At 42.9% G+C, this 27,825-nt stretch overlaps 1 protein-coding gene across 3 annotated transcripts; it reads right to left on the bottom strand.

The window, feature by feature from the left end:
* On the bottom strand, positions 1 to 27,740 carry POPDC1 (popeye domain cAMP effector 1). 3 transcript variants are annotated; one of them, XM_084827194.1, is made up of 10 exons: positions 27,459 to 27,740; positions 26,575 to 26,630; positions 23,384 to 23,617; positions 21,335 to 21,459; positions 17,729 to 17,916; positions 14,005 to 14,113; positions 8,791 to 8,958; positions 7,467 to 7,608; positions 5,577 to 5,679; positions 1 to 3,044 (listed from the first exon to the last, which is right to left on the bottom strand). In XM_084827194.1, the coding sequence occupies exons 1-9, from the start codon at positions 27,650 to 27,652 to the stop codon at positions 5,612 to 5,614; spliced, it is 1,284 nt and encodes a 427-aa protein (XP_084683320.1). In that variant the 5' UTR covers positions 27,653 to 27,740; the 3' UTR covers positions 1 to 3,044; positions 5,577 to 5,611. The 3 variants fall into 3 exon arrangements, with proteins under 3 accessions (XP_084683320.1, XP_084683321.1, XP_084683319.1); XM_084827195.1 differs by lacking the exon at positions 5,577 to 5,679 and adding an exon at positions 25,404 to 25,454 and having other exon boundaries at positions 27,459 to 27,735; XM_084827193.1 differs by lacking the exon at positions 5,577 to 5,679.
* Positions 27,741 to 27,825: the final 85 nt, after the last annotated feature.

Genomic DNA, 27,825 nt, shown 5'->3' on the forward strand with positions numbered 1-27,825 from the left:
GCAGCTGTCCTATATGTTTTAATAGTTTTATTGTACAGAAAACTTAGATGAATCCCTCTTATATATACAATAATTTTCAAAAATTATTTGCTTCAATTTCAAAAATTTAGTCCAGTATTAACAGATTTACTCTGCAGATGTGATACAAAGCAAAGGTGAATTGTAACGGCACAACACTAAACTCATAATTGTTCTTATAAGCCACTTTGGTTGATCCAGTCCATCACATTCATTTTTTAAATGTTTGTATAACCGTAATGGAAAGCAGTGTTTCCATAATGAAAATTCCAGCAAAGGTGCATGTCTAGCTGCTTTACAAAAGCGAAATGACAAAACAAGGCTGCTCCTGAAGAACATGAGTTTATTTGTAAAGCTAGACGTTAGTTTTTAGCTACTGAACTTCACAGACCCCAAAAGCTTCAGTTGTGTAAATATGTAACCTCTAAAAAGTTCCCAGTTTACATAAATAAGCATTTGTTCTTTTTAGAGACTTTTGCTAATGACAAATGTATTATGTTCTCCCGGTCTTATAGACTTTTCATTACAGTGCCTGCCAGTATAAACCCCATAACATAGAGGTTTGTGGTTTATTTTCTGAATCTGCTATTTCTATGATGATATTAAAAATTCAGCTGAAATTAAACACTTTCAACTCCTATTGGTTTAACATTTTGCAGTTTAGAGCAATAGGACTGGATGTGTTTTTCTTTGGCTGAATGTACTCCTTAATTATCTCCCCAACAGATGTGAATAGAATCAAAAGGCACTATGCCACACTTTCCATCAGCATATATGCCACAGAATGCAATTTACCATTGCTGCCAATAATATTACATGTATTTAAAGCCCCAATGAATGGTAGTACTGGATAGATTCTATTTTCAGAAAAGGGATGACATCATAAATATACATAAAATGTTTCCTTATTTGTACATAACTTTTGGAGTAGCCTATATCTAGTCAGTATCAATGGCAAACTCCCACTAATTTTAATGGTTGGTTATTAATTTAAGCACATTTAACTGGGGGTAAGTCCCACTGAATTCAGTGAGTATTGGGTTACATTGAAAGCCTCTTTATTGTAGTTTAGGACTTAGGTCCAATAACAGTAAGGTAAAAGGTAAAGGTGTCCCCAACCAGTCGTGTCCGACTCTAGGGGGTGGCGCTCATCTCCATTTCTAAGCCGAAGAGCCAGCGCTGTCCGAAGATGCTTCCGTGGTCATGTGGCTGGCGTGACTGAACACCGAGGTGCACGGAATGCTGTTACCTTTCCCGCCGAAGCGGCACCTATTTATCTACTTGCAATTTCTTGCTTTCGAACTGCTAGGTTGGCAGGAGCTGGGACTGAAGACGGGAGCTCACTCCGTCACACAGCACTTGGGTCTCGAACTGCTGTCCTGCCGACCTTCTGGTCTGCAGTTCAGCATCTTAACCACTAAGCCACCGCGGTCCCTTCCCAATAACAGTATGCACCACTTATTCAAAAAATACAATCCTGTCACTCCTAAACATTACACATACACAAGGGCTAAGCAAAATAAAATGTAGTTTTACTTTATAGTTGTAATATTGGTTGTCTCAAGGGAAAAGCATGGTTAAAAGTATACTTCTGTTCAAGAATCAGTCCTAGCACAAAAAGGTAGCTAGAAGGGAGTGGGGCAACTCTGTATCCCTCCCACACACATACCAGAATGTGAAAGTGGCATAGTATACAACAGCTGATCAGAACTTTCAGCACTGAGCATACTTAGGATGCAATCCTATGGCTGCTAGCCAGTGGCTAGATGGTCATAGGATAGATCGGGTCTTGAACTGACCTCAGAGCCTGCGCTCTGAGGTTGGTTTCCTGAAAACCGACCTCCACCCTCTCCCGAACTGCCTCGCAGGCAGCGTGAATTGGCCCCACACTCTGCACTCATAAAAGCAGTGCAGAGCAGCGAAAACGGAGCATTCCTGGGGCCAGGAGAGCGGAAGTGCCTTTCCAACACTTCCTATGCATCAGCTGGCGTCTGCCCCCCCCCCCGCTCTGATTGGCTGTCTAGCCACGAATGCAGGGCAGCTGAAGTGTGGAGGGAAAGATCCCCTCCGCATTGCTCCTGCCGTGCATTGGATAAGCAGTCACTTCCGAGTTTGGAGGCAGCCGCCTATTCCGATAGGATTGCAGTCTTAATCACCTTAAGGGTGTGTGTGCTGGGGAAGATGCTGAACTCAGCCCAGGCAAACACTTACCAGGTGACCTAGTGCTGTCAGAGGTGTTAGGCAGGTGAGGGGGATATGTACGTCTGCTAGTACAGCAGCAGATGCACATCCCCCAGTTCCCACAACTGTGGAAAATGTAAAAAAGTATCTTGCAAAAATATATCAGGTCCATCTATGAATTAAAGCTGTATTCATTCTCTTAAAAGGCAAAACAATATCACTACTTTTAATGGGACTGCTTTCCATATGAATCCATAGAGTTAACTGCATTGTAAATAAAAACCAAAGTTTTGACCCAACAAGACATCTAGGATCTTCTTGTCTTGCTCCAGCTATATTTCCTCAAATTCAAGGATTTGCTGTGGCTAGGGATGCTCTGATGCACATATGGAGCTACAGAAGCTATGAGGATTTCCCCATTAATTTCAAAAGAAGTAATTTATGCACACAGAGCTCCCCACAATATTGACACAGATGGGGCACTCCACCCATCCAAGCACACAAACCCCAGCATGGGGCTTCAAGTATCACTGAAACAAAAAGGTAATATGGTTAGTGTTAGTCTGTAAAAGTTCACTTGTAAGGATTTTGTGGCAAAAAATATATATATTAAAACACACATAACAATGGTATCAGCTTTGACGTCATGTCAAAGCTGATTCCACACTTATGATGACAGCCACACTTTTGATCATCCTGTGATCATCACTAAATTTCTGTCCAGTGAGGAGGTCACTAGGGAGCTTTAGATGGTATGCCAGATGGAGGGTCGAAAACATCATCTTCCACACTTTCTTCTATTGGTTTCATTTTTGGCGATGTTCTTAAACAAGGAGATGGTTGGCCTGCCAATATTAAAAGAAAGCATTTAAAATCAACTTGTTAAAACCATAAAAAAAATCATAGGATGGTATCAACCACCATAGTACAGTATAAGGCTGAAGATAGTAATTTTTTAAGGTCTTGAAATGTTTTGGGTGAAGTTTGGATTAGTTGGAGGTATCCTGGATGCCACAAAGATGACCAAAAAAAAAAAGTCTCAGGACCACTTATGGTCCATTTTCATCACCATCCCTGACTGTGTAGTAGTATATAGACCAGCCTTCCCCAACCTGGTGCCCTCCAGATGTGATGGACTATAATTCCATAATGCTGGCTGGGGTTGATGTTAATTGTAGGGCAGCACTTTGGAGAAGGATGATATAAAAAAGGTACAGGCCATTGTCAGAGATTGGAGTTCTCTTGAATGTATCTAAAATATGTATAGTATCTGCCATCATGGCTCTAAAAAGCCCTTAGGGCAGCTTACAACAATCAAACATTACATCAGTTAAATTCACATAGTAAAACCAAATACAAACCACAAAAACAGCATTATCAAAATACAAATCCATAGCAGCCATCATTACTCCCCTTCCTCTAATACAAAAAATAGGGATTTAAGTTCCCTAGACACAGTTTTTCAGTAGTTCCTGCATTGGTTAGCATCTAATTCAGGAGTGAGCATCTTTGGAGAATCCGGGGCCACTTCCCACTCCCAGTGTGCACTCTAGCTGCTGTGCCATCATCATTTGGTGGGGTGGTGGCAACGGCAAAAGAAAAACAAAAAAACCCAGTGGTTTGCCACCAAATCTCAGTGGCAAACCACTGATTTTTTTGCTACCACTGCAAATTTCAGTGGTGGGGTCACAGCAGCAGCAGCCATACCAAAGAATGGGATGTGGGGTGCGGCCCACATGTTGCTGACCCCTGATCTAACGCAATGGGAGCTTGTAGTTGCTACAAATGCATACCTATGACCAATAAAATATATTAACTTCTTTCATTAGATAAGTAAACAAAATGTTTTTCCCCAATACATATTTTCAGAAGCTGAGGGCTACCCCACAGGAGTTAGAGAACTTCTCCAACATGCCAAGCCACTCACAGCAGCACCAAGTTTTCTGGTGCTTATAATCCTCCTGCGTGGAACCCAAGGTGGCTTCCATGTTCCTCCTCCTCTCCATTCTGTCCTCACAACAAGCCTGTGAGGTAGGTTAGGCTGAGAGTCAGTGACTGGCCCGAGTTTCATGGCCGAGTGGGGACTAGAACCTGGATCTCCTGAGTCCCAGCCCACCACTCTAACCACTGCCCCACACTGGCTCTTTTTCACATCCAAGGCCAGTTTCTCTCTAGGTGTTCAACTTAGAGCAGGTCTCACAAAGAGCAGGAGTTACCTGTGCCCTGTGACCCTGAAGAAGGACAGCCTGCTAGATATATCTGTGACTACTGAAGGACTACAAGTTCATAGTAATTACAGAAGGTGCACCTGACTGGTGGAAGGGGAAGGGATGGTTCAATAAATTCCCTATGGAGATCCGTTCAGATGCAGAGCTCTGCATGCAGAAGGTCATGGATTGTGCTGTTAATTTTGCACATGATGCACATCCTTGCTTTTGGCAAATGTTTGAGTTAGCCATTTTAAGATGTTTTCTGCCCTTGCTAGCCAGATACTCCAGAATCAGATATGGCCATTTGGTACTTTTGTCTTAAGTTCAAATGCCTAGAAAAGGGTTCTTTCCCTCTCCCGCACAATGCTGCCAGGAAGAACAGACAGAATAAAGCACACTGACTATACATCCCATCACCTTAAGGTTAGACTACTAGACCTTATGGCAGCTTTCTCCAACCTGGAGCCCTCCAGATGCTGTGGACTACACCTCCCAGCATTCCTGACCGTTGGCCATTCTGGCTGGAGCAGAGTGGAGGTGAAGTCCAAATCTGGACGGCATCAGCTTGTGCAAAGTAGCCCTATGGATAGGATAGGTTGGGTATTTTAAGTAACAGTACAGCTTCTGATGTTATGGAATAAAGAGACAAGTGTACTTCCTGAGCTGTATGCGTCTCCATATTATCCGAAAGAGAAACTTTTCCAATCTGTCCCTGGCATGAGCTGTCTCCACAGCTAAAGTTTCAGCACCAATAGCAGGAGATACAGAAGTTCTTCTTTGGATGATAGAGAGAAGTGTGGGAAGCAGGAAAGGTGAAGCACTTGCTCACCTCTCAGAGTGACGTTGTACATTATAATTTAAAGACCTATAAGTGGCTGCAAGCCACAGGAAAAAGTTTGGAGAAGAGTAATGTCTATAAGAGATTAGAAGTACTATCCAAAAGTGGATTCACCTACAGATCAACATTCCAAACTGATGTGATTCTGTAACACTGAAACTACATAAGGGAACATGAGCAAAAGTTACTGAGCTAATCTCTTCAGCAAAGCTCATGAATTTGCACGTAGTTTGCTATGTTAAGATTTTCATCTTAAGTTTTGCACACAAAAAATCCAATACTTCTGTGAATAATTATTTGTTTTTGTTTTTAAAGGACAGATTTAATACCTTTTTTTGAGAATGTTCGTTAATACGTGATGTTATTAACAGAAAACCTCATGCTGTAAAGGATTCACTCCATGAGCATTATAGAATTCTTGTTGGTTATTTCCTTAACATAGAAGCAGAGTTAGGTTTGTCAATAGATATTAAACACACACATGGTTTTATTAGTAGTTTGAGCCTTAGGCTGCAAAGCTATGCATGCTTATACTAAGAATAAGCCCCACTGAAAATAGTGAAAGTAGCATCTGAGTATGCTTGCATGAGTTCACACAGCACATAATTATGCTTTGGCATCTTCTGTTGCAGAAGTAAAGCTTTATTAAATACTGGTTGGTTGAGGGAAAAATAGTCCAACATCTACAGCAAGGTGAGGTACTGGATGAGGTTTAATTTCCATGAACTTTGACATTCTAAGATATCCAAAGGTGACGGGAGTTGCTGAGACCTGTGAGCTACGAACTCAGGCTCCCATACAAAAATAATGCCTGGGGAGGACTACTGAATCTACAGAGAGCTCCTGCAGTGTAACAGGTAAACCTACTCTTAAGATTGACAAACTGCTGCACTGGCTGAAAACCCATCTAATCTGCTATAACTTTTCTTGACTCAAAATTGATGAAACCTTTGATATTCCAGCCATTTCCTGTGACATAAAGACAGATTTTCTGTTCTCTCAACTAGCACTTTCAGTTGTTCCTGTTCAGATCAGCAAGTAATACAATGGGGTCCTAGACAAAAGCAGCTCATATGCACAGTATGTGTTAACTAGCAGCTAGGGCAAACTTCCCCACCTCGCGAGGTATCAGCAAAGAAAGAAAGGGGATTTCTACACCAGTCTAAAATCCTGCATTTGAAACAGGGCTTTCCGCTTCCGTTTTAAATGCAGGATCACACTGATTCCCTTTACACGTGCTTCCCATAGCATTATGTTTCTATGAAGAGGCATTACACACGCTCCAGGTTCAGCGACACTTGCTCCTGGGTTCCTGCCCCTTTCCTTCCCCTTGCACATTACTGGTGGATGGGGACTGACACGCGGACAGCCCCCCCGCACCGATCTCCCCAGGCCCCGCCTCCCCCTTCCATGCTTTTGGCCAGTCCCTGCCACTCAGCCTCTCTGTTGCTCCTCCGCTCTGCCACCTCCCCTCGCTGCCACTCTGCCATTCTGCTGCTCTGCTTCGAACAGGCAGGCTGAAAATGGCAAGGAGCCAAAACAGCGCAGGAGCGGGAAGGCTGAATGCCCATCAGACCTTCGTCACCACCTTCGACATCATGACCACGCCCCCAACAACCACACTCGGCACTTCATTCAGGCTAGGGGAGAAATACACGGGGAGGACATGGCGCTCCATTTGCGCATATCTGGAAAAATACCCCATTTTTTCCCGTTTGAGGAAAACATGGGATAGGTGGGAGGAAATAGTGGAATAATGACTGGACAACGACGACGTCATGTAATGGACCTGCACAATTCAGAGAGTGAGCAACCATGAATGCGCAATAAACTTGAGGTATAGAGATACCCTAAGAAAGATATACTGATTTTTAAAAAGTCTGGTCTGTGGAGTTTGATCTGTGATGGACCATTCACACATTATTGCTTAACTGGAGTCATTGGGCAATAAAGATGAATGTGGGGACTAACGCTATAGATAAATAGATACACACATTTTAAAAATACTCAGTCACAATGATGTATTCTAGGCAGCCCAAACTGAACCGGAACATTAAAAAGTAGTAATGATGTACTCCTATGAATGCTTTTATATGAATTCTTTTTCTTGTTATTGTCACAGAAATACATGAAGGTTTCCTAAAGGCAACATGATTTTTGCCACTAACGAGGATGTTCAGTAATGCCTGGAAATGTTGACTGGTTGGTTAATGACTCACGAAGAGAGGAGGCAGTCGAAGCCCCACGGAGAAAATGTTGCAAGCCATCTTCACCATCACTTGAACTAGCCATGCTGTTCCTCATTTGCATGACAGAGAGCTGAGAGCAGAGACTGGGCTGTCGATCTATTTTTTGGGATGTCTGTAGAGAGACAAATGGTATTGAATCCTCCATCATTAACAGAACATTTAACAGACAGCAATTTATTTATATTTATTTCCCATCTTTCCTCCTTCCAAGGAGCTCAGGGCAGTGCACCTATTTCTTCAATGAGCACTTTTTATTCACAACCACCCTGTGTGGCAGGTTAGGCTGAGAAATACTGAGCAGCCCAAGGTCATTCCTCTGCATAATTGGGATCAGCTACTAATTGTGACTTTTCAAGGGCTGGATAGGTATTTATATTCAGACCAGCTGTACTCTTGGGGGCTCTGCAATGGATCCAGTAATGTTTCTGAGCCTACTCTTGAGTTTCTGTGCCTGGCACATGCTGATGATATCACTGGTGTACAGTAGGGCCTATACAATTCCAAGATGGTATAGGCCAGAACAATGGTCATCAGGTTCTCCCTATAACTCTCCTCCCCAATCCTTGGATGACTTTGCAGCAACTGGAAAGGTATTACGGAGGTGAAAGATCTTGCTGTTTAATCCATAGCTTGCGCCAGGTTGCCACTTGGTATGCCCAGGCCTTCAACTTCATGAGAAATGGAGTTCTCATTGGAAGATGGCACCTGGGTTTCAGAGGAAGCTGTGGCCTGAACTTGGGCCTTACCCACATCTCCTGGCTTCTGTAAAGTCATTTGGAGTAAGGGAGCCCCATTTCAAGGCCTGGGGTGTCACCAAGGTTAGTCAGGCATTAGCATGATGAGAAACGTAGCTCCTATAGCCGGGAATCAGATAATATCTGTCACCTTTCCCTAATCACATGAGCATCAGCAAGCCTGGCAATGCTAGGAACTCTATGGGCCTTGGTAACGCTGATACCATCATAAGCCCTCCAGGAGCTATCTGTTATCTATGTCTCATACAGTAGGATCACATCAAGCTCAACATTCCTTCTACTGGCAGGAGCCATCCAGATGTCTCAAGGAATGACAATCCCCTGCCAATCTCCAACATCTAGTAGTCTCGTACATATACCGCCTTTGGATTTAAAGCTAATTGATCTGCATCACATTCAAAGGAAAGTCAAAAACAAACATTTTAGAAGAAATATGTTTTAAGGTGTAACATGGTTTTTCATGTATTTTTAAGGAGTATAACAAAGCTCATCAGGACAATAGCTATGCAGCATGTGAGAGCAGAAAGGAAATGGCTTGCCTTATCATTCAGGGTTGGATCATTTAATGAGTACAACTTGTTTGTAATGTCCTTTCCAATAAGATGCTTAAATATTTCAAAAAGAAATGGCTCAGATTCCAGGAAATATGCAAGTCTCTCTCTGGACCAGCATAAGAACTTGCAGTTATCATCAGCAGTAATGGAGACCTATGAAGAAAGCATGCCCATGAAATTAGCACTGCTTTAGTGGGTGTCACTGACTGCAGCGCATTTAGTTTGGATGTAGTTTGGATGTTCAACGAAGAGAGACTTAACACAAGTGTATCAATAGTGGTTTATCCTATGAAACACCACACCAACAATGCAACTCAGAATGTTCTTAACTCAAGTGACAGGTTGAGGCCAATATATTTCCCAAATTTTCGAGGAAGTTGTAAGGGACAACATTCTGGAAAACTGCTTTCTAAATCCATTTCAGTCCCCCCCCCCCAAAAAAAAAGTACCCTACAAAGAAAGCTATTGCAGGGTAAGGAATTAAAAGACAGAAATTCCAATGTCTGGGATTCAACCAGCCGCAACCTTTGCCATAGCACTCTAGATCAGCCTTCCCCAACCTGGTGCCCTCCAGATGTGTTTGACTGCAGCCCCATCATTCCCAGCCATTGACCATGCTGGCTGGGCATGATGGGAGTTGCAGTCCAACACATCTGGAGGGCACCAGGTTGGGGAAGGCTGCTCTAGATACAGGCCCAATGCTTTGCTGTTCCAAGACGACCAGCAATACCCCTGGACCCCCCAAATTATCTGTAGGCTTATCTGTGAGGGATGCAAGGCATCTTTTTTTAAAAAAAGAAGGAACTAATTTAACATCAAGATTTCTCCTCATATTCTTAATTGTCATACTTGCAGGTAGATTCTAACTGGTTTCAATGGAACATAAGGTAAAAATAGGAGCAACAATAACAGAAACACAGAAGGGGGAAATCCACTTCTTCGGGTTTGTTCAGGACAGCAACATGTCCAGCAGATGGCAGCAGCATACCAGGAAAACACACAAGCAAACCCACCTGCCCCCACCCCCAACTCCTACAAGAAAAAAACAATCGGCAATCCCCACAGAAAGTGAATGATAAATGTGTTACTTTCAAAATGAATTTATAGCAAGAGGCTATATGGCCAATACATAAGCATGCTAGGAGGCACTATGCACCATTTTTTTAAATCTTGTGTACATATTTCCATAAGGTATACTTCGATATACAGAAACAGACATTTGGGAGAAAAGTTTAGCAGTCAATTAAAAATTGACCTTTGTCATTCAGTGTAAAAGAAACCTGATCTAAATAAAAACTAAGTAACTCGTATGCTAAAGATTTGCAGCTAAAGGTTTAAGTGGTTATTACATAGCAATGTGTGATGTTCAGCCCCAAATACAAATGAACTGCTTGAGGTCCCTGGCTCCCAGTCGTCTTCCTCTTGCTTTGTTAATTACTTGTTTTGCTGGAACTTAAGGCTGACCTGCAGGATAGGAATACTAAGAATTACTCCTTTAGAATTCAGTAGTAGTATGTCCCTCTCAGCACGGAACAAATCAATGCACTGTGCTAGGAACAGTACAAGTATCCAATAACTGACTTACAGTGCAGAGAGGAACATATCTTGATAACTACCTCTCCTTGGCATTAAGCCTAACCCTTGACTGGAACATATTACATGAATCACTAATTTTAGACCAGCTTCCTCTGTCTGTTTTACTACTGAGTAGCTTCAAAATCCTACAAGCTAGGCTTCAGCAGTATGCGAACCGAGAACTACCGGAAGTACAAGCTGGGTTTAGAAGAGGCAGAGGAACTAGAGATCAAATCGCCAACATTCGCTGCATCATGGAGAAAGCAAGAGAATTCCAGAAAAATGTCTATTTCTGCTTCATTGACTACGCTAAAGCCTTTGATTGTGTGGATCACAACAAACTGTGGCAAATTCTTAAAGTGATGGGAGTACCAGACCACCTTACCTGTCTCCTGAGAAACCTGTACGAGGGCCAAGAAGCAACAGTAAGAACCAGACATGGAACAACCGATTGGTTCAAAATTGGGAAAGGAGTACGACAAGGCTGCATATTGTCACCCTGCTTATTTAACTTATATGCAGAGTACATCATGAGAAATGCCGGGTTGGATGAATCAGAGGTCGGAATTAAGATTGCTGGGAGAATTATCAACAACCTCCGATATGCAGACGATACCACCCTAATGGCAGAAAGCGAAGAGGATCTCAAGAGCCTCTTGTTGAGGGTGAAAGAGGAGAGTGCAAAAGCTGGTTTGAAACTCAACATTAAAAAAACTAAGATCATGGCATCTGGCCCCATCACTTCCTCGCATATAGAAGGGGAAGAAATGGAAGCAGTGACAGATTTTACTTTCTTGGGCTCCAAGATCACCGCAGACGGTGACTGTAGCCATGAAATTAAAAGACGCTTGCTCCTTGGGAGGAAAGCTATGGCCAACCTAGACAGCATAGTAAGAAGCAGAGACATCACCTTGCCGACAAAGGTCCGTCTAATCAAAGGTATGGTTTTCCCAGTAGTATGGCTGTGAGAGCTGGACTATAAGGAAGGCTGAGCACCGAAGAATTGATGCTTTCGAACTGTGGTGCTGGAGAAGACTCTTACGAGTCCCCTGGACTGCAAGGAGGTCAAATCAGTCCATCCTAAAGGAAATCAACCCTGACTGCTCATTGGAAGGACAGATAATGAAGCTGAAGCTCCAATATTTTGGCCACCTAATGCGAAGAGAAAACTCCCTGGAAGAGACCCTGATGCTGGGAAAGACTGAAGGCAAAAGGAGAAGGGGACGGCAGAGGATGAGATGGCTAGATAGCATCACGGATGCAACGAATATGAACTTGAGCACACTCCGGGAGAGAGCGCAGGACAGGAAGGCCTGGCGTGCTATGGTCCATGGGGTCACGAAGAGTCGGACACGACTGAACGACTGAACAACAACAAGCTTCTGCACATTCACAATAGTTACAAATATGAAGTTACTGGAAAGCTGCAGCCCAAGATTTGGGTGGGTAGTGCAAAGAAATATCCAAAATTCAATTCACCCACTTCCCAGCATGTTTCAAGAATCTGGGATCTCTCACAACTTGACTTCCCGGTCCATAGTCACTTAGCCTCTGAAGGTCCCTGCCCACCAACAGTATAGAAGGCCCATACATGAGAAGGTTTTTCCCATGACTCGGATGCCTCTATTTCCTGGCTTACCTCATCATAAGAACATGAGAAGAGCCCCGCTGGATCAGACCAAGGGTCCATCTAGTCCAGCACTCTGTTCACTCAGTGCAGACCAGGAAACCACAAGCAGGACACAAGTGCAACAGCACCCTCCCACCCATGTTCCCCAGCAACTGGTGTACCAGAGGCAGTGAGCCTATGTACTAGAGGTAGCACATAGCCATCAAGACTAGTAACCATTGATAAGCCTTTTCCTCCAGGAACTTGTCCGAGCCCTTTTAAAGCCATCCAAATTGGTGGCCATCACTACATCCTGTGGTAGTGAATTCCATAGTTTAACTATGCATGGGTGAAGAAGTACTTCTTTTTATCTTTCCTGAATCTCCCACCAATCAGCTTCATAGGATGACCCCTAGGTCTAGTATTTTGAGAGAGGGAGAAAAATGTCTCGCTAACCACATTCTCCACATCATGCATAATTTTGTAGATCTCTATCATGTCTCCCCTTACCCTCCTTCTTTCCAATCCTACAATCCTAGCATCTCTCATAGGGGAGATGCTCCAGCCCCTTGATCATTTTAGTTGCCCTTTTCTGCACTTTTCCCAGCTCTACAATATCTTTTTTTAAGTGTGGTGACCAGAACTGTGCACAGTATTCCAAGTGTGGTCACACCACAGATTTGTAGAGGGGCAGTAGGATATTGGCAGTTTTATTCTCAATCCCTTTTCTAATTATGCCTAACATGGAGTTTGCCTTTTTTACAGCAGCCACACACTGGGTTGACAGCTTCATTGAGCTGTCCACCACAACCCCAACATCCACATCCCACACACTCAAGTCCCTGCTTCTCAAGCCATCGCCTACACTGCCTCTCTTTCACTTGTTCAGCTGCCATGCCTCTGGATCATCCCCACTTGGACTGGAGGTGGGCAATCATTTTCAAACACTTTCAGCTCTCTTTCAGAAGGGGGCCTAGAGGTATGGTGACTGAACTACAGGGGTAGAGTTGGAAGGCATAATTTCCCTTGACAGATACACACACACACAAACACACGTTGCTTTTGCCCACTGTCCTCTTCTCCAAAGTTTTGGCAGGTTTTTGAAAAAAATGCAGAAGCGCTGCAAAATCAGAGAGGTTATGTGAGATAACTACAAGCAGCAATTCCCTTGAAAATGCCTTCAGCTCTCCGAACATACAAACACACGCACACACCGCCCCCAGAACTGTAATTTTCTCACCATTGTAGACTCTATTACTTCTTGAGCTCTTTTGCTCACTGACCTTTCCATCCCACAGTCTCTCTGGCTCTCATAGGCAAACCCCACAATAACTAATGCTATTTCTCTCAGCTTTGTCCTGATGGTGAAAAAAAAACCCTAATGGCTCTCCAAGATTCTCTTATATTATGAAGTATGAAATATGCTGGCTTTGGGTTCCATACACCATATTGTCCTGTTTTCAATGTTTCTCTTCAGATAATTGGAACTGACTGATGTTCCAGGTTTTAAGGCTAAAATTAATGTATCATTGGCCATGTGAAAGTGACAGGGTATCTTGAAGTGGTAGTTCCAATAGCAAACCAGCAATAAAGTACAAGTACACATATGTTTTTTTCAATTAGCAAAAGCAATATAAAATATAGAAGGAGAAGCAATGGCACTGTAACTTTTTTCTTCACTATTTCCTTTTCATTCCTTCTTCCCACAAGTTTCACCTGATTATTTTTTTCCAGCACCTCACATTACTATGTCTTTCAAATATATATAAAGTAGAAAAAAGAAACTTTATAATTTACAGCTGTCAGTAAGAAACACAACACTGACATTTTGCATTAGGAATTTATGTTCCAACATTACATTTTATGAAGATTTTATGTTCCAACATTACAATTTTAAAAGTCTATATGAATAAAGTTAGACAAGACAGTGCTTAGTTCACTGTAACACCTCACACTTTCTTCATCAATGAATGTTAAATCTTATTATATTCACACCCTATAGAACTGTCCCATACCTGGAACTTTTCACCCCGATTCATCTGAGTTGACCGGTATTCAGGAGAATCTATAAAGGCACAGGGGTAAATATTATGCAGAAAATGCCCTCGATAGGAGACCTTCATTCTGATGATAAAAATATTTATTAAAATCATTTGATAATACAAACAATTTAATCTGTACTGGAAAACAGTAATTATGGAGAAGGCATAATTTAAGGCTAATTCACACAACTTCTGTGATCTTGGGCGTTTGATTATTTGCTGCTCTTGCTAACAGCTGTCAGTTCAGATTCAGGTATGCCTGCAGTGCAGCTGTTGTCAAGGCACAGTGCAGATGCAGTTTGTAACCTGCTACCACAGATAGGAAATTGCAAGATGCCCTGGGTTTGCATGCTCCGTCTCCCTGCCTTCACATGCACCAATCCCCCCTTCCTGGCCTGGACCTAGCCAAGGCACAGGGTTAATTGTCATTCATCTCTAAGCATTAGCCAGAGTTTACAATTAGGTTTAAAAGATTATTTCCAAATCTTGGTTAAAAGTAATTATGGTTAGCATTAACATCAAATCCTGCATCATGATTAGTCTGTGTGTTTTTTTAAGGGAAAGAGTGGTAAATCTGCAGACAAAGGGGAAGGGGAAGGAACATGGGACCTCACCGCACAGTATTGCTTTCCCAATCCTGGTTAGGAGACTGGGAATGTTGGTTTTGCCACAGGCCAGCATATCACCACAGACCACAGTGAATCTGTGTGGCACAAGCCAGCACATGGTGGCTGTATGTCTCCAACTATTGGCTATAGCCAGGCAGCCATTGCCCACAGAGATACAAGGCACAGAAAGACCTGAACCATTCTTACTGGGTGGTTTTGATTAAATAACCACTCAGATTCAGTCGGCATCTGTAAAATGAGAGCAATATTGATCTACCTCATTGTATGTTTAAGGTAAGTTAATAAGGATGCCAAAGCACACAGTTCATTTGAAGAGCTATTGACCTGGTTAATAATAATAAAAACCTTACTACAAAATGATTGCAAACTGTAATCCTAAATTCAGTCTCTCCCTAGCATGCTCTGCTGGAAGCAACGTATTTACTATTGCCCTTGCAGATCCTAAATTCTGTAAACATTTCATTGTGTACATAGCCTCTCATTACATATCCCTTGGCTCATTTTTGAGATGACAGAATCCCAGCAGCATTAAATTCATTCCAGATAATGTTGATGGGCAGAAAGAAACTAGGTTGATCAAGTGAGCTTCAGTTAAGCCTCGTTTATGTAATCTCTTAGCTCAATATGACTACAACCCTGCCTCGCTTTTGTCCAGGGTTTAATTTGAATCAGGGCTCAGTTTGAACCAGGGCTCACCAATGCTTAACTCTGAAACCAGGGTTTGATATTAGGGATTGGCATGGGTCATGTTATTTACTGAATGAAGTAAGTATCCTGTGCAGAATACCTCTCCTCTCACAAACACTTCACAGATCTGGGAGTAGGGGTGAATCTTCCAAAACTACAGTCATGATTAAGAAGAAGTCTATTTAACTGAACTTTATATCAACATGTATTCCAGCTTCTGGACAACTAACCTAGGCTAAGTGAAGTGAGATTCTTTTTTTTACTATGGTACTTTTAGGCTGGAAAGTATGATAGGAAGGAAAGGCAGCTATTCTATGAATTTCACCCATACTGAGTTCTTCTCTTGTTTCAGCCAAATTCTTGAGATCAGTGAGAATATCTCTTGAAATCAAACCATAGCAATTTAAGAGGAGACAAAAGACTCTGTATTGTACATTTTTACTGTAATTTAGGATTAGAGGCTAGAAAATGTAAACAAGGTTTACAGATCTTAAGAACTGTTAAGGCATATTGGTTTGCTGAATAAGGAGAACTCAAGGAAGAGTCAGTAAAAAGTAGAAGAAGCAGTTATATCTATGGAGCCATCTTACCCTATATTTTCAGTCTTTCAGTCTTGACTGGCAGCTGTTTTTGAACCAACCTCTCTGTAGAATTCAGGCTGGACTCTTTCTCCCAGGCCTGATGTTACCCATGTAGTTGTCAGCTACAGATAGCTGAGACTGAACCTCAGTGTCAACCAAACACATGGTCTAACACTAAGGAGCAGTCTCTGCATAAGCAAAGTGAATAGCTACACAATCAGGGCAGCATAACAGAGTGCTAGAGCTCATTGGCAAAACAGAGGTAGGTGCGGCATGAAGAAGAAAGCAGCTTAAGCACTGCAGAGTAAAGTAAAAGTTAGCGCTTTCTTGAAGTAATATCCCTTTATAATAGATGCCTAGGATTCAAGTTGCATCAGAGTGTCAATGATTAAACTCAATTTACATATAAGATACACTAACAATAGAGTCATTTCAAAATATATTTAGAAATAAATGTTCCGTATATATTTTAGCTTAAGACGGATGGCATCCACAGTGGATCCAGAGCCTCCTTGTTGTTTTGCTGTTGTGCCTCTTTGCATCTACCCCTGTGCCTCTCTCTCTCCCCACACTCTCCATCCATCCATCCATTGATCTATCAGATGCACAGATGCATGCACACACACTTCTCAGAATCAGTAAACTTTGAACATATAACAGAGCAAATATCAACAAAGTCTCCCAAGAACCAAATTTTGCCTTGATGCACATGCAGACAAAACTTACTGAAATAAGAAGTTAGCCGATGTAATTACAAGTGAAAGGATAAAATATCATATATTTCTGAGAGAGGATGAAAGTTAATAGGCTGGATCCAGCTTTTTTTCCACTGGCAGTAACAGTTCTGCTCAGTAGGTTGTATCCAATGCTGTCATTTCACTGATGGAAGCAGTCCCATCAGCAGAACTGGGAAGGGACTGCACCCCACCACAGCTCCTTATGCGCCCTCAAAATTTGCTCTGAAGAGCTGGGAAACCCTCTGGAGCAGATTTTTGGGCAGTGAAAAGGGCTGAAGCGGGGAGGAGAAAAGAGGAAAGTCCAGTCATACTAGTGGATGTTTGCTGGCATGGAGTTGGATTTAACCCTTTGAGGTTGTTCATATGACATGAGAGCCCGCCATGGATTATTTAACCCACAGTGAGGCTGTGGTGTGTGCAGCCACCATTTTGATAATGCAACTCCTGCTCAGGGGTTGTTATCTTGTGAGAATCAGGTGAGCATGGGTTATGCGAAGGTTAAACAATCACTGCATAATCCATGGTCTGGTTTAGGGGGTTCTGTGAGGGATATTTAATCCTCGCATTGCCCACACTTGCCAGTTTCACATAACACAACAACCCGAGTGGGGATCGCGTATGTAATTTGGCCTGCGAGCGCCGCAGCTCATCATGATTTATATAACCCACTTTGCATGTCATCTGAACTCGGTCATTATGTTCCCAATGGCAGAAGTGTGGTAGGCAATCTTGGCAGATTCTCTCCTCCCTCTGTAGCCCCCAGCACCACCTTCCCCACTGTCCCAGAGGATCCCCCAACTCTCTGGGTCAGACCTGGGGGAGCACAGAGAACTGAAAGGGGGGAAGGGGTTAACAAAGATCCCTTCCTCCTCCTCCATTCCACCAGCAAGATTTCTCTGCTGGATCAGAAGCCTTCCATGGATGGAAGGAGGCCTTCTGTCTGCAGGAGGTAGCTTCTGGATCTAACCTGTTATATACCACAGTATTTCAGTTTTGCTTTTCTTTTTTCCACAATTAAGCTATAAAAAGGATAGCTCCTATTCAAATTCTTTCGAGCACATACTTTCCTTTGAGCAGAATACTTAGACGTTCATCCACTGATGTTTTATCCTCTGCAGCATATGCTTGACCTGTTTTTAGTGTCTGAATATTGCAGAATTGTCCTGTCAGTCTTTGGAACAGCTCTGGAGGCACATGGAGTGGTTCAAACATTCTCTTATACAGACTACTGAGCTCTTTATCTATCTTTATCTGGAACACAATAATAAAAAGTATTAAAGGAGGCAATTTTAAGACATGATTATATTTCAGTTAAAACATACTACACAAAATATCCTTTCTACCATAAACACAGACAGCCAGATCAGTAACCACCTATTCTAGTGTAGTGTCAAAGAAGCTGACAAGCGGTCTGAGAACTACCCCACAGTTATACATGTAACAGATGCTTTTTCCTATGTAAGAGTTTGAAGTTGCATTTTTTCTGTGCAAGGAAACACTACTGGTCAAATTTAAGTCAGGAGATACCAGTAAAGTTTAAAACTCTTAAAAAAAAACCCCTATAAATGTTGTAAATAAAATAAAAAATAAAACCTTCATGTTCAGGTATGGGAGTAACTTCCAGCCGTAGATGCACATTTTATGCAATTATTCAGAGATTAGTGTTTCTCTAACATTGTCCTTTTAGGAGATTGTCACTGGTACTCAAGTACAAAATATCCCAAAAGAACAGTCAATTACCATAAACTGGTTGTTTTCTGCAGATTAAAAACTGCACAGGGTAGCATGTGACTCCAGGTGTGAATGGGTCTTTCCATCTAGGGTAACAATGTATCCCAAGCCCATATTAATGACTGGGTAAGTTGTTACCTAGTTCAGTTTCAGCTTGTAGAGCTTGCCTGGATATGTCTGAACAGTTTGGGTTGATGGAACTTTAGGATCAGGGTTCATTCAAAGTCTGTTCGGACCTGTTCATGGTTAGAAATTGATGGTCATCTACACATCCTACTTTTGCAAAGTATTTGCAAAATGACCTTTTGATAACCGCTTTTTCCAGGATGCAAGATGATGTCACCCCTGCATCACCTTTGCCCCTTTGCAAAGAAATCACATGCCTCCCCCTTACATCACCTTTATCCCTGCATCAGATGCCTCACCTCTGCCTTTTGCAAATAAATATACTTTTACTGGTTCCCCTTTGTAAAAGAGCAAAGCCTGCAGAAGCATAAAGGAACAGCAGAGAAAAAGGCTGCACCGCTAAGTCTGCTTCAGTGCTAAGGATTTAATTCCCCTCCTCCTCATTACCTCTCTCAACGAGTCCCTGCTTACGTGGGTTTCAACCTGAATGGGCTTCAAGCCAAGAGGGGAAGGATGGGGAGGGAATACTTGCCCCTGGCTTCTCTGCCAAGGATGGTTATGTAGTTTTATTGGATACAAAATTACCCTATAACAACAACAATTATTTTTTTCACAACGTAGCTTGAACGTTAAATGTTCTATCTTGACACCACATTCATGGCTGCAAACAGAAAACACTGACAAAATAGTTATGGAGATATACACGCAAATAGAATTCTATTCTAATGAAACACATAGAGCCTTTCCTTTTTTCCCTGAAATATTTGTCTTCCTGGCGTCACATGGAAAAACATGACTAAGGGATTCAGCTATGAATCAGGAAGTGTCCAGTACAAATCCTGCCTTGGCTATGAACTCACTAGGTGGCCTTAGGCATGCCAGTCCATTATAAGGCACTTTTTCTAGGAAAGAAGAAAACAGTGTCTGACTAACACTCTACATTCATTTATGCACCAAAACAGGAAAGAGGGCGAGAAAGTTGGCTCAAATCTAGACATCCTCCTAAATCAATATAGTTACTAGCCAGGATACTCTGTCCTGTCCAATACAAAAAACATAGGCAGATTGAGCAAGATACCAATTTGGCTTGCATAGAGAGGAGAAAGTGGGTGTAAAGGAGAGCAAAAACAGGAAAGGTTTGAACACCAGATAAATAAGCATGGAAGACATAATAGAGGAGTAATTCAAGGGAAACAAGAGAAGGGTGAGGAAAAAACCATACATTACTTCTGGGGTTGATATTTTCTTAGTTAACTTTCCTATAATTTAGATTATTTTCTGATAATAAATAAGAAGGCTTGCAGGACAAGGTGAAATGGAGGTTTATGCTCTGTGAGAAAACAAGAGCTTTGTCCTTAGGCTTAAAGAAAGTTGTGAAGCTACTAATTTTTCACAAAGATGTTAGGATCTTTCATGCTGCCTTCTGTATACAGCAGTCTTCCTCTACCTGGTTCTACCCAGATGTTTTGGACTTCAAGGCCCATCAGTCCCAATCAGCACTACCAATGGTCACGAATGCTGGAAGTTGTCATCCAAAACATTTGGATGATCCCAAGTTGGGGAAGGATGGTATGTGGGATTTCTCTGAGTGATTGAAGTAAACCACACACCATGGACAGCTGCTTCTGAACAGCTATGTGCAGAAAGAAGTGCAAATCCCCTGTCTCTCCACATACAGCAAACATACAGCATATATCTTAATGGACCACAAAAGCTTCTGCACCTCTGACTGCAGCACTCCTGCTGCAAAAACTTATTAGAAAATCTTTGGGGCAACAAGAATAGGGTTATTCCTTTTAAACATAAAAAGCTGTCATGGTCACACATCACTCCAACACTGCTCAACATGATATTAAACACCCATTTTTAATATTCTGAGAGTGCAACTTCCTGTAAGTTACACCTCAAGTTCTGAGTTTTCCTGCCAAGCCATTCTGTTTCACTAGTGGTCTTCAAAGATGGCAAATTACTTCGGAGGAAAGGAAAAGCCTGGCGATTTTGTGTGATGACTGATTCATCTAGCTTGTCATGCTGTTCAATTTTTGTATTAAATCAGGACCAACTGAATTAAATGAGGCACTCTGCTTAAATATTTTAGGTTTGATGTGAATTTTATATCGATGATGAATAACCAAATTACAGAGTATGTTGGACCATTGAGTTACACACAGACACGGGTTGTTACAGGCAGAAGAAATGTTAATAGGCAGAAAGCAACTCCACGGACTAAAACAGGCAGGCATCCAGTCATAGTCCCACAGTCTCTTCAGAGGCTTCAGACTCGGAGTTGGGGCTTCAATGTTTCATGTCCCGCTTATGACAATAAGCATAATCTGGATTGCATGCTAGAAAATTGCACCAAGTACCTCAACAAGCCTCTGATAAAGGTCGAGGGCTGTATGCTTCCATTAGTGGAATAGGATAGGAGGCAATTTTTGGTGATTCCCTCTTAAAATTCTCTATTCTGAGAAGAAAATATTTTCAAGTCTATGAGAACAAAGCTTTGCACACATTGGATTCAACTTGAACCAAGACTGCAGGCTGTGCAAATGAAAAGTTGATGGCATGAACCACAGTAGACCCCCACCACCAAATTAAGCATCCACAAATGATTAAGGGTCTCTTTAAACAGGATTTTTAAAGAAGTAACTGAAAACAAAAGAGTGTAAAGCAAAGCTACTGTGTTTATAAACAAGGATGCATGTTAACCTCAAGTGTTTTACTAACAAGCTCATTACAGACTTGTTAGAAGCAACACCAAAGAGCATGGCCCTTGAACAATATTTCAGTAATTTAGTTGTGATGTACATACCGGTCTTCTCTTGTATAGCAAGTATATAAAATGCAGAAGGTTGAGAACAAGGAATACTGTATTCCAAATCATTACATCCAGAGCACAACGGAAAAGTGTTGCCCAGATGACAAAAAGTGCACATCCTGCCAAACGTAAAATGTGTCACATTACTATGCATACATACAAATACAACCCTTCTCCCCCTACCCTACCCTCAATCCAGAGAACTATGAGTGCAGAAGGCAACTGTGATTGTGGAAGCTGAAGAAAACCAGTCAGCTACTCCAAGAAAAGAAAAAAAATCCCTTTATTTATTACATTTATATCCCACCTTTTTCCTCCTTAAGGAGCCCAAGATGGTGTACCTGATCCTCCTCCTCTCCATTTTATACTCACAACCACCACCCTGTGAGGTAGGTTGGGATGAGAGTCTGTGACTGGCCCAAAGTCACCCAGTGGGCTTCCATGGCCGAGTGGGGACTAGAACCCGGATTTCCCAACTCCCAGTTCAACACTCCAGCCACTACACCACAATGGTGCTTTAGTTTAATTCATAATAATAATTTAACAATTATATATTTTTACCTCTCAGGGCAACTAAGTTTTTTTTGTGAACTGCCCAGAAAGCTTTGACTATTGGGCAGTACAGAAATGTAAGATATAAATAAATAAAAAGTTAATACACTACCCCTTCACTGCCATGATAGGGAATCTGGATTGCCTGACCAGTCTACCACCCCTACAGTATAACATGTGAAACGGTCATACATATGTGTGGACAATTAGTGTGACTTCTCCCTTAACAAAAAGTGTGGAGATGGTGCAGGACATCTATATGTATAAACATCCCAAACGTTACATTAGAGGCATAACAGGAAAATGCAGCTGTTCATTTACTTATTTAAAATATTTATAGGCGATTTTCTATTAAAAACAAATATCCAAAGTAGCTTACAAAAAAATAAAAACTATATCAAACAATGCAGTCATTGACCTGGTTCACCAGACACGATAACCCATGGTGGGTTGTCAGCTTTGTTTGTTTCAGGGTGGCTTGTCGTGATGTTTGTTAACCATGCATGAGCCACCCTGAGAACCCATGGCTTGCTGTTGGTTAGTTCAGGTTGTCTTGTTTTCAGGGTGGCTTGTTGTGACATCTAAACCTGGTAGAGTGGCTTGTGCATGTTTTCTCAGAAAGGGCTAGAGAGCCCCCTGCAACAGCTGCAAAAAACCTGGTCGCTCCTTGCAATCTCACTACTGCTATCCCCCCCTCTATTACACCTTGAAATGACACTTGTCAATTTACTCCTCCACTTCGGCACCTACCTAGGCAGCAACACCCCCCCACACACACACACCTTCAGGGAGATTTGCGCAAATGTGATGTTATTTTCCCCCCTCACATTCGGGGAGTTTTACACAAATTTAACAAAAAAAACCTTTTGGGGAGATTTGCGCAAATTTGCTAAAGCACAGTAACTACTTGCTCTAGCAAATTTGCATAAATCTCCCCAAAAGTTAAAAACATACAAAATAAAGTTAAATTTGTGCATTAAGTAAAAACACTGATCCAGTTTGAACGTGGCAGCAAATCATGCACGAGCGGGAGGAGCGGGCATGTTGAATGGGTGAACCAGCCACTTCCACTTTTGATTAAAAAAATCTATGTTCAGCTGGGTCATAGGTTGTTGAGTGTAAAGTGAGAACCCGGAACCCTGAGTTGTTTAGGAGCTAAACAACCCAGTGGTTAACCCAGTTTGTTGTTAAGATAAACGCTGGGTTGTTTAGCTCCTAAACAACTCACTGCTCCAGGTCCACATGCACACTCAACAACCTATGACCCAGACGGATCATAGGTTGTTGATTAATAATGGAAGTGGAAAGCATGTGGGAGGCATTCCAAATTGCGTTTGAAAGATATGGGAGTTTCAAAAGCAGCTTGTGATATATCATGGGAAAAAAGGGAGGGGTGGTGTTCAACAAAAACAAAACTGTTTGGCGTACAGTTTGGAATTCCTAAAGGAACTGAATTCCCAAGAGTCTGATTAATAATATTGCTTGGCCTACCTATTGTTAACATGGCTCGTAGGACAATCATATGAAGATGGAAAGTGGTTGGAATAACTAATCCAACTGCAAAACAAATATTAGCCATATGAAAGATGAGATGATGAATTTCTCTCCAGTTTTCACACACAGTTTCATTCAAAGGCACAGAGGTGGCATTTCTGAGATCTGGGATGAAACTCAATGGGGTCACTGTGATTGAACTGGCTTCTATAGTGCTCATCCTGAAGTTGCCTGTCAATATAAATATATATTAAAAGATAATGAAATAAGTAGAAAAATACAGCACAGTGAAACACACTTGCAGCTTGAATCAATAGTTTTATTTTTCAACAGATTCAAAAGTATTCAAGTCCTGGATCTATAATGACAAATCCTCAGAGCATAAAACTTCATATGCTAAACACACTGAAAAAAATTCAGTGGTGTGTCCATGCAGTCACTCTGTTTTTAAATTATATTTATTAGAACTGACCCAAGATATTTTGCTACAAGAAAAATAAAATGGTACACCTCAACTATCGCCTTTCTAAATGCATGAAATACATTCAGCAAAGTGATTTGTACACAGAAGCTGACTTCTGTGCTTAAGAAATGTTAGCATAAAAAGAAAGTTGTTTCACCTTATCTATCCCACACCTATCAAGCAGCCATGTAGCAGTGACATTAACCAGTAGTACTAAATATAGCACTTATTACAATACTGGAAAGCAGATAGTAAGAGGCAAAAGACTGCACTATTTTTCTGACAGCCAATTTTAAAGTGTGGCAGAAATAGGTTTACTTTATCTTCAAACATGACATAAGGGCAGATAATGCATTTTACACCTCAGCGGAGTTGCCCATGCATGGACATCAGTGAGGAACACTTCTTAACCAACTATACAACCAGTCCCTGGTATATGCCCTATAGAACGTTACAGAAGGTTTTACTGAAGAACAATGAACTCTAGCTCCTTGTTTCCATGATGTATTCATCTGAGACCAACTGTCAACAGTTCTTGTTCCGTTTTATTTTTTCTTGTTTGTATTCAAAGTGTTTAAAGTAGAGGTGCATCTCACTCCATGCAGTTGTATTTTTACTGCTTGATAGCAATGTTAAAATGTCACAAAAAGGGGAGAACAAATTTATCCATTCTAATTTGTATTTCCTAAAACTATGACTCCGCGAAAGAACGAAGGACGCTGCCTGATACTGAGCCAGGCCACTGGCCCATCTAGCCCAGTATTATTGACACTGACTGGCAGCGGCTCTCCGGGGTTTCAGGCAGATGTTTTCCCTGCTGTACCTGGAGATGCCAGGGATCGAACCTGGGACAGTCTGCACGCAAAGCAGGTGCTCTGTCACTGAGCTCCCGTCCTTCCCTTAGAAAACTTAGCTGACTAACTTAACTGACATGTAGTTTAACCTTTATTGGTTAACCAAAGAAATGTGCATAAATTTGCACAAGAGAAACATAATAGTTCTAACAAAGCCAGCATCCATTAGCCCTATTTAAGCGCTATTTAAAAATGTTTAACTCAAGACATGAGCAGGGGGAAGGGCCACATAACTGTCACCCAACATCCACATGTGATTTTAATGAGGAAAATGGCCCTAAGTCCCCCTCCATGCTGCTGCCCATCAAATTTGGAGTTCCCTACAGTTGCAACCAAGTATAAATAAAAACCGCAGAAGATGCTCCACGTATCTGCCACATCACATCTAGTTTGGCCCATAGCCCCAGTGAAGTCAAAAGGAATACTGCAGCATGACCTACCTCACACTATACAAATACATACATTATAGACAGATATGGCTAGATGATAGCAGCTCTATATGATTAAGTACTTCAGATATACTAGTTCTATGCAAACAGGTTTGCTGGGGGGGAGTTAATGATAAATAACTTTGGGAGAAGAACAGGAGAGAGAGATAAATTCTGAACTTTCTGTGCCATGAAATACTGATTCCTACACAGCATCACAGTTATACAGACAGGATAATTCCCACTGGATACCACTGTCTCTTTTGTATCACCTGGCTTTTTGTTGCCTCTGAGTGAGTGTCCTTATAAATTACCAACTTGTCCTGTAAATGAACAGACAAAATAATAAAATGTTCATCTTTTTTTAAAAAAACGACAGCAACAAAGCTCTCCATTCAAGATATTGTTAATGTTTGATGGCATGTTTAAAAAAATTATATTTGGGAAGGGTAAGGGATTATGAACCTACAAAATAGAGAGACACATATATTCATATAATTAATTCATATTTTTCCCCTCTTTATAGCTGGTCTAGCAAATATAAAATACATAATCTAGTATACCTATATATGAGCACATAGTTAAAAGAGGGTAAATCTGAAACCCACTGGGCAAAATCCATCACATGAGCAGCCTTCCACTCATGCTTCAGGACTTCTCCCCCTTTCTCTCCTCCACCTGCAGCTCCCTGCATTATCCCAAAGTCCAGAGCAGACATTGAGGGGGAAAGGGAATTGCTCCCTCCCTGTTCCACAGAGGGGTGTCAGTCCATCAGCAGCAGGGGTTAATAGGGCACCACCTGTTGCCCCAGAGGGCTATGAAACAGGGGGTAGCAGGAGGGTCCCACTATTCGCAACTGAACCTGAGAAAATAGGGGAGGGAGAGATAAGGACCCAGTCAGACTGCCAAATTACAGCTGGCATTCCTCACAAAGGACCAGTATAAGCAGAAAATAGCATGCAACACTTTGGGGACACGGACTGAGAAGGCTCCTCTCTGAAGTTGTTCCACATTCAGCTCCACAGCAGAAGAGAACCCAGGCAACCCCGGATGCAGCTGGACCAGAATGTACAAAGCCCCACGGTGGGGATAACAAAAAGCGCTCAATTTACACTGAGCCAGGCCTCAGCCAGACTTGGCCTTTTCTTCCATTTCAAGCATAAGGACTCATCCTAAGAGTCATGTGTTGGCATAACCACGAGCATGAACATTTGAGCATATGCAGAGTGCCCTCACCCGTGTTAAGCAAGGGCTCCACCCTCAAAGTCTCTGTTTATTTGTTTTAAAACGCAGGGTTCAGTTCAAGTAGAAAAGGAGGGAAAATAGGATATGTTATTAATATTATTTTGCTTTTTTCGCACTTTGAGCTCGGCTCCGGAGCATAAGGAATTAGAACACCTCTGGTATGAAGGTGATGCAATGACCTTGCTGAAGTTAACCTACCTGGTCTGGGTCTGCTGGGAAGACACCTAAGTATCCTGTGTATGTTTCTGTGATTTCTGTTGAAGAAAGAAGGGACATGAATATAAATTGTTGTGACTTATTACATTTATCAGACACTTCTCGGAAAAAGACTAAAGGTGCCTTATAAAAGGGATTAAAACACACAACACATTTAAAACAGCTGAAAACAATAAAATACTATGCCCTGCTCAGGGATTGCATAACTAGTTCGGAAGGTGTCTCTGAACATGTCCAAAGTGAATTTCTGCCACCACTGAATAAACTGCAGCCTGCTCCACAGGGTCAGGGGTTCCCGCTCGAGGGTAGTAACCAATGCTAGTCCTACATAGAGCACACCCATTGAAATGAATGGGACTTAAGTTTCTCGTAACTAACCCCCATTCATGTCAATGGGTCCAATATTAGCTACGGCGCGAGCCCCGGCACCTCTGGCCAGGGAGATCCGAACGGCCGGCTTGCCCGGGCCCGGGGTGCGCGACACTCAGGCACGTCCGAGTCCGGCCGGAAACGCCCCTCTTCGCGGCCGGAGGCAGGGCAAAGCGGGCGCATCAATGGCAGAGGCGGCCGAGCCCAGGAGGGCGGCCGGGCGGCCCGCCGGGGGAGCGACGCGCCCGCGCCAAGGGCGGCAGCTCAGCCGAAGCGCGCCCGCTTCTCTGCGCGAGGAAACTCCTCCACCGCCAGAGGAAGGCGCGCGGCGAGAGCGCGGGGCGCAGCGAGCGGCGCCGAGCGCTCGCCTCACGCGCGCCGCCGCCCTGCCCCGCGGCTGCTTCGGGCCGCAGCCCGGCCGCCCACGCGACTCCCTCGGGCCGCTCGCTCGCTCGCTCGCTCGCTCCTCCCCGAGCCTCGCCCCGTGGCGCCCTCACCTGCCCGTCCCGCTCGCTCTCGGGGCGCCTTCCCCAGAGTTTCTCTGCCCGGAGGCGGCCGTGCCAGCGCCAGCGCCAGTGCCGCGCCGGCGGCAGCTTCTACGGCGGCGCCCTCTCTCTCCCCTGCGCCTGCTAGAGGAGCCTGCGGGAAGCACTGGCGACCCCCGAGCGGAGGTTTTGACTAAAATAGGCATCGGGCAGTCGCCGCCAGCGAGTGGCGGGCGGCGCCAGCTCTCTCCCAGCGCCTGCAGCCCCCGAGGCGGAGGGCGGGCGGCGCGGCAGCGCGCAGGCGCTTCCCGGCAGACCCCCCCCCTCCCCTCGCCAGTGCCTTCCTGCGAAGGCGTTCGAAAGCACCGCGCTGTCCGGA

The sequence above is a fragment of the Heloderma suspectum genome, chromosome 1, assembly GCF_057233095.1.
Source record: "Heloderma suspectum isolate Gila_16-S chromosome 1, 16-S_ref, whole genome shotgun sequence".
In the NCBI taxonomy this organism is placed as follows: domain Eukaryota; kingdom Metazoa; phylum Chordata; class Lepidosauria; order Squamata; family Helodermatidae; genus Heloderma; species Heloderma suspectum.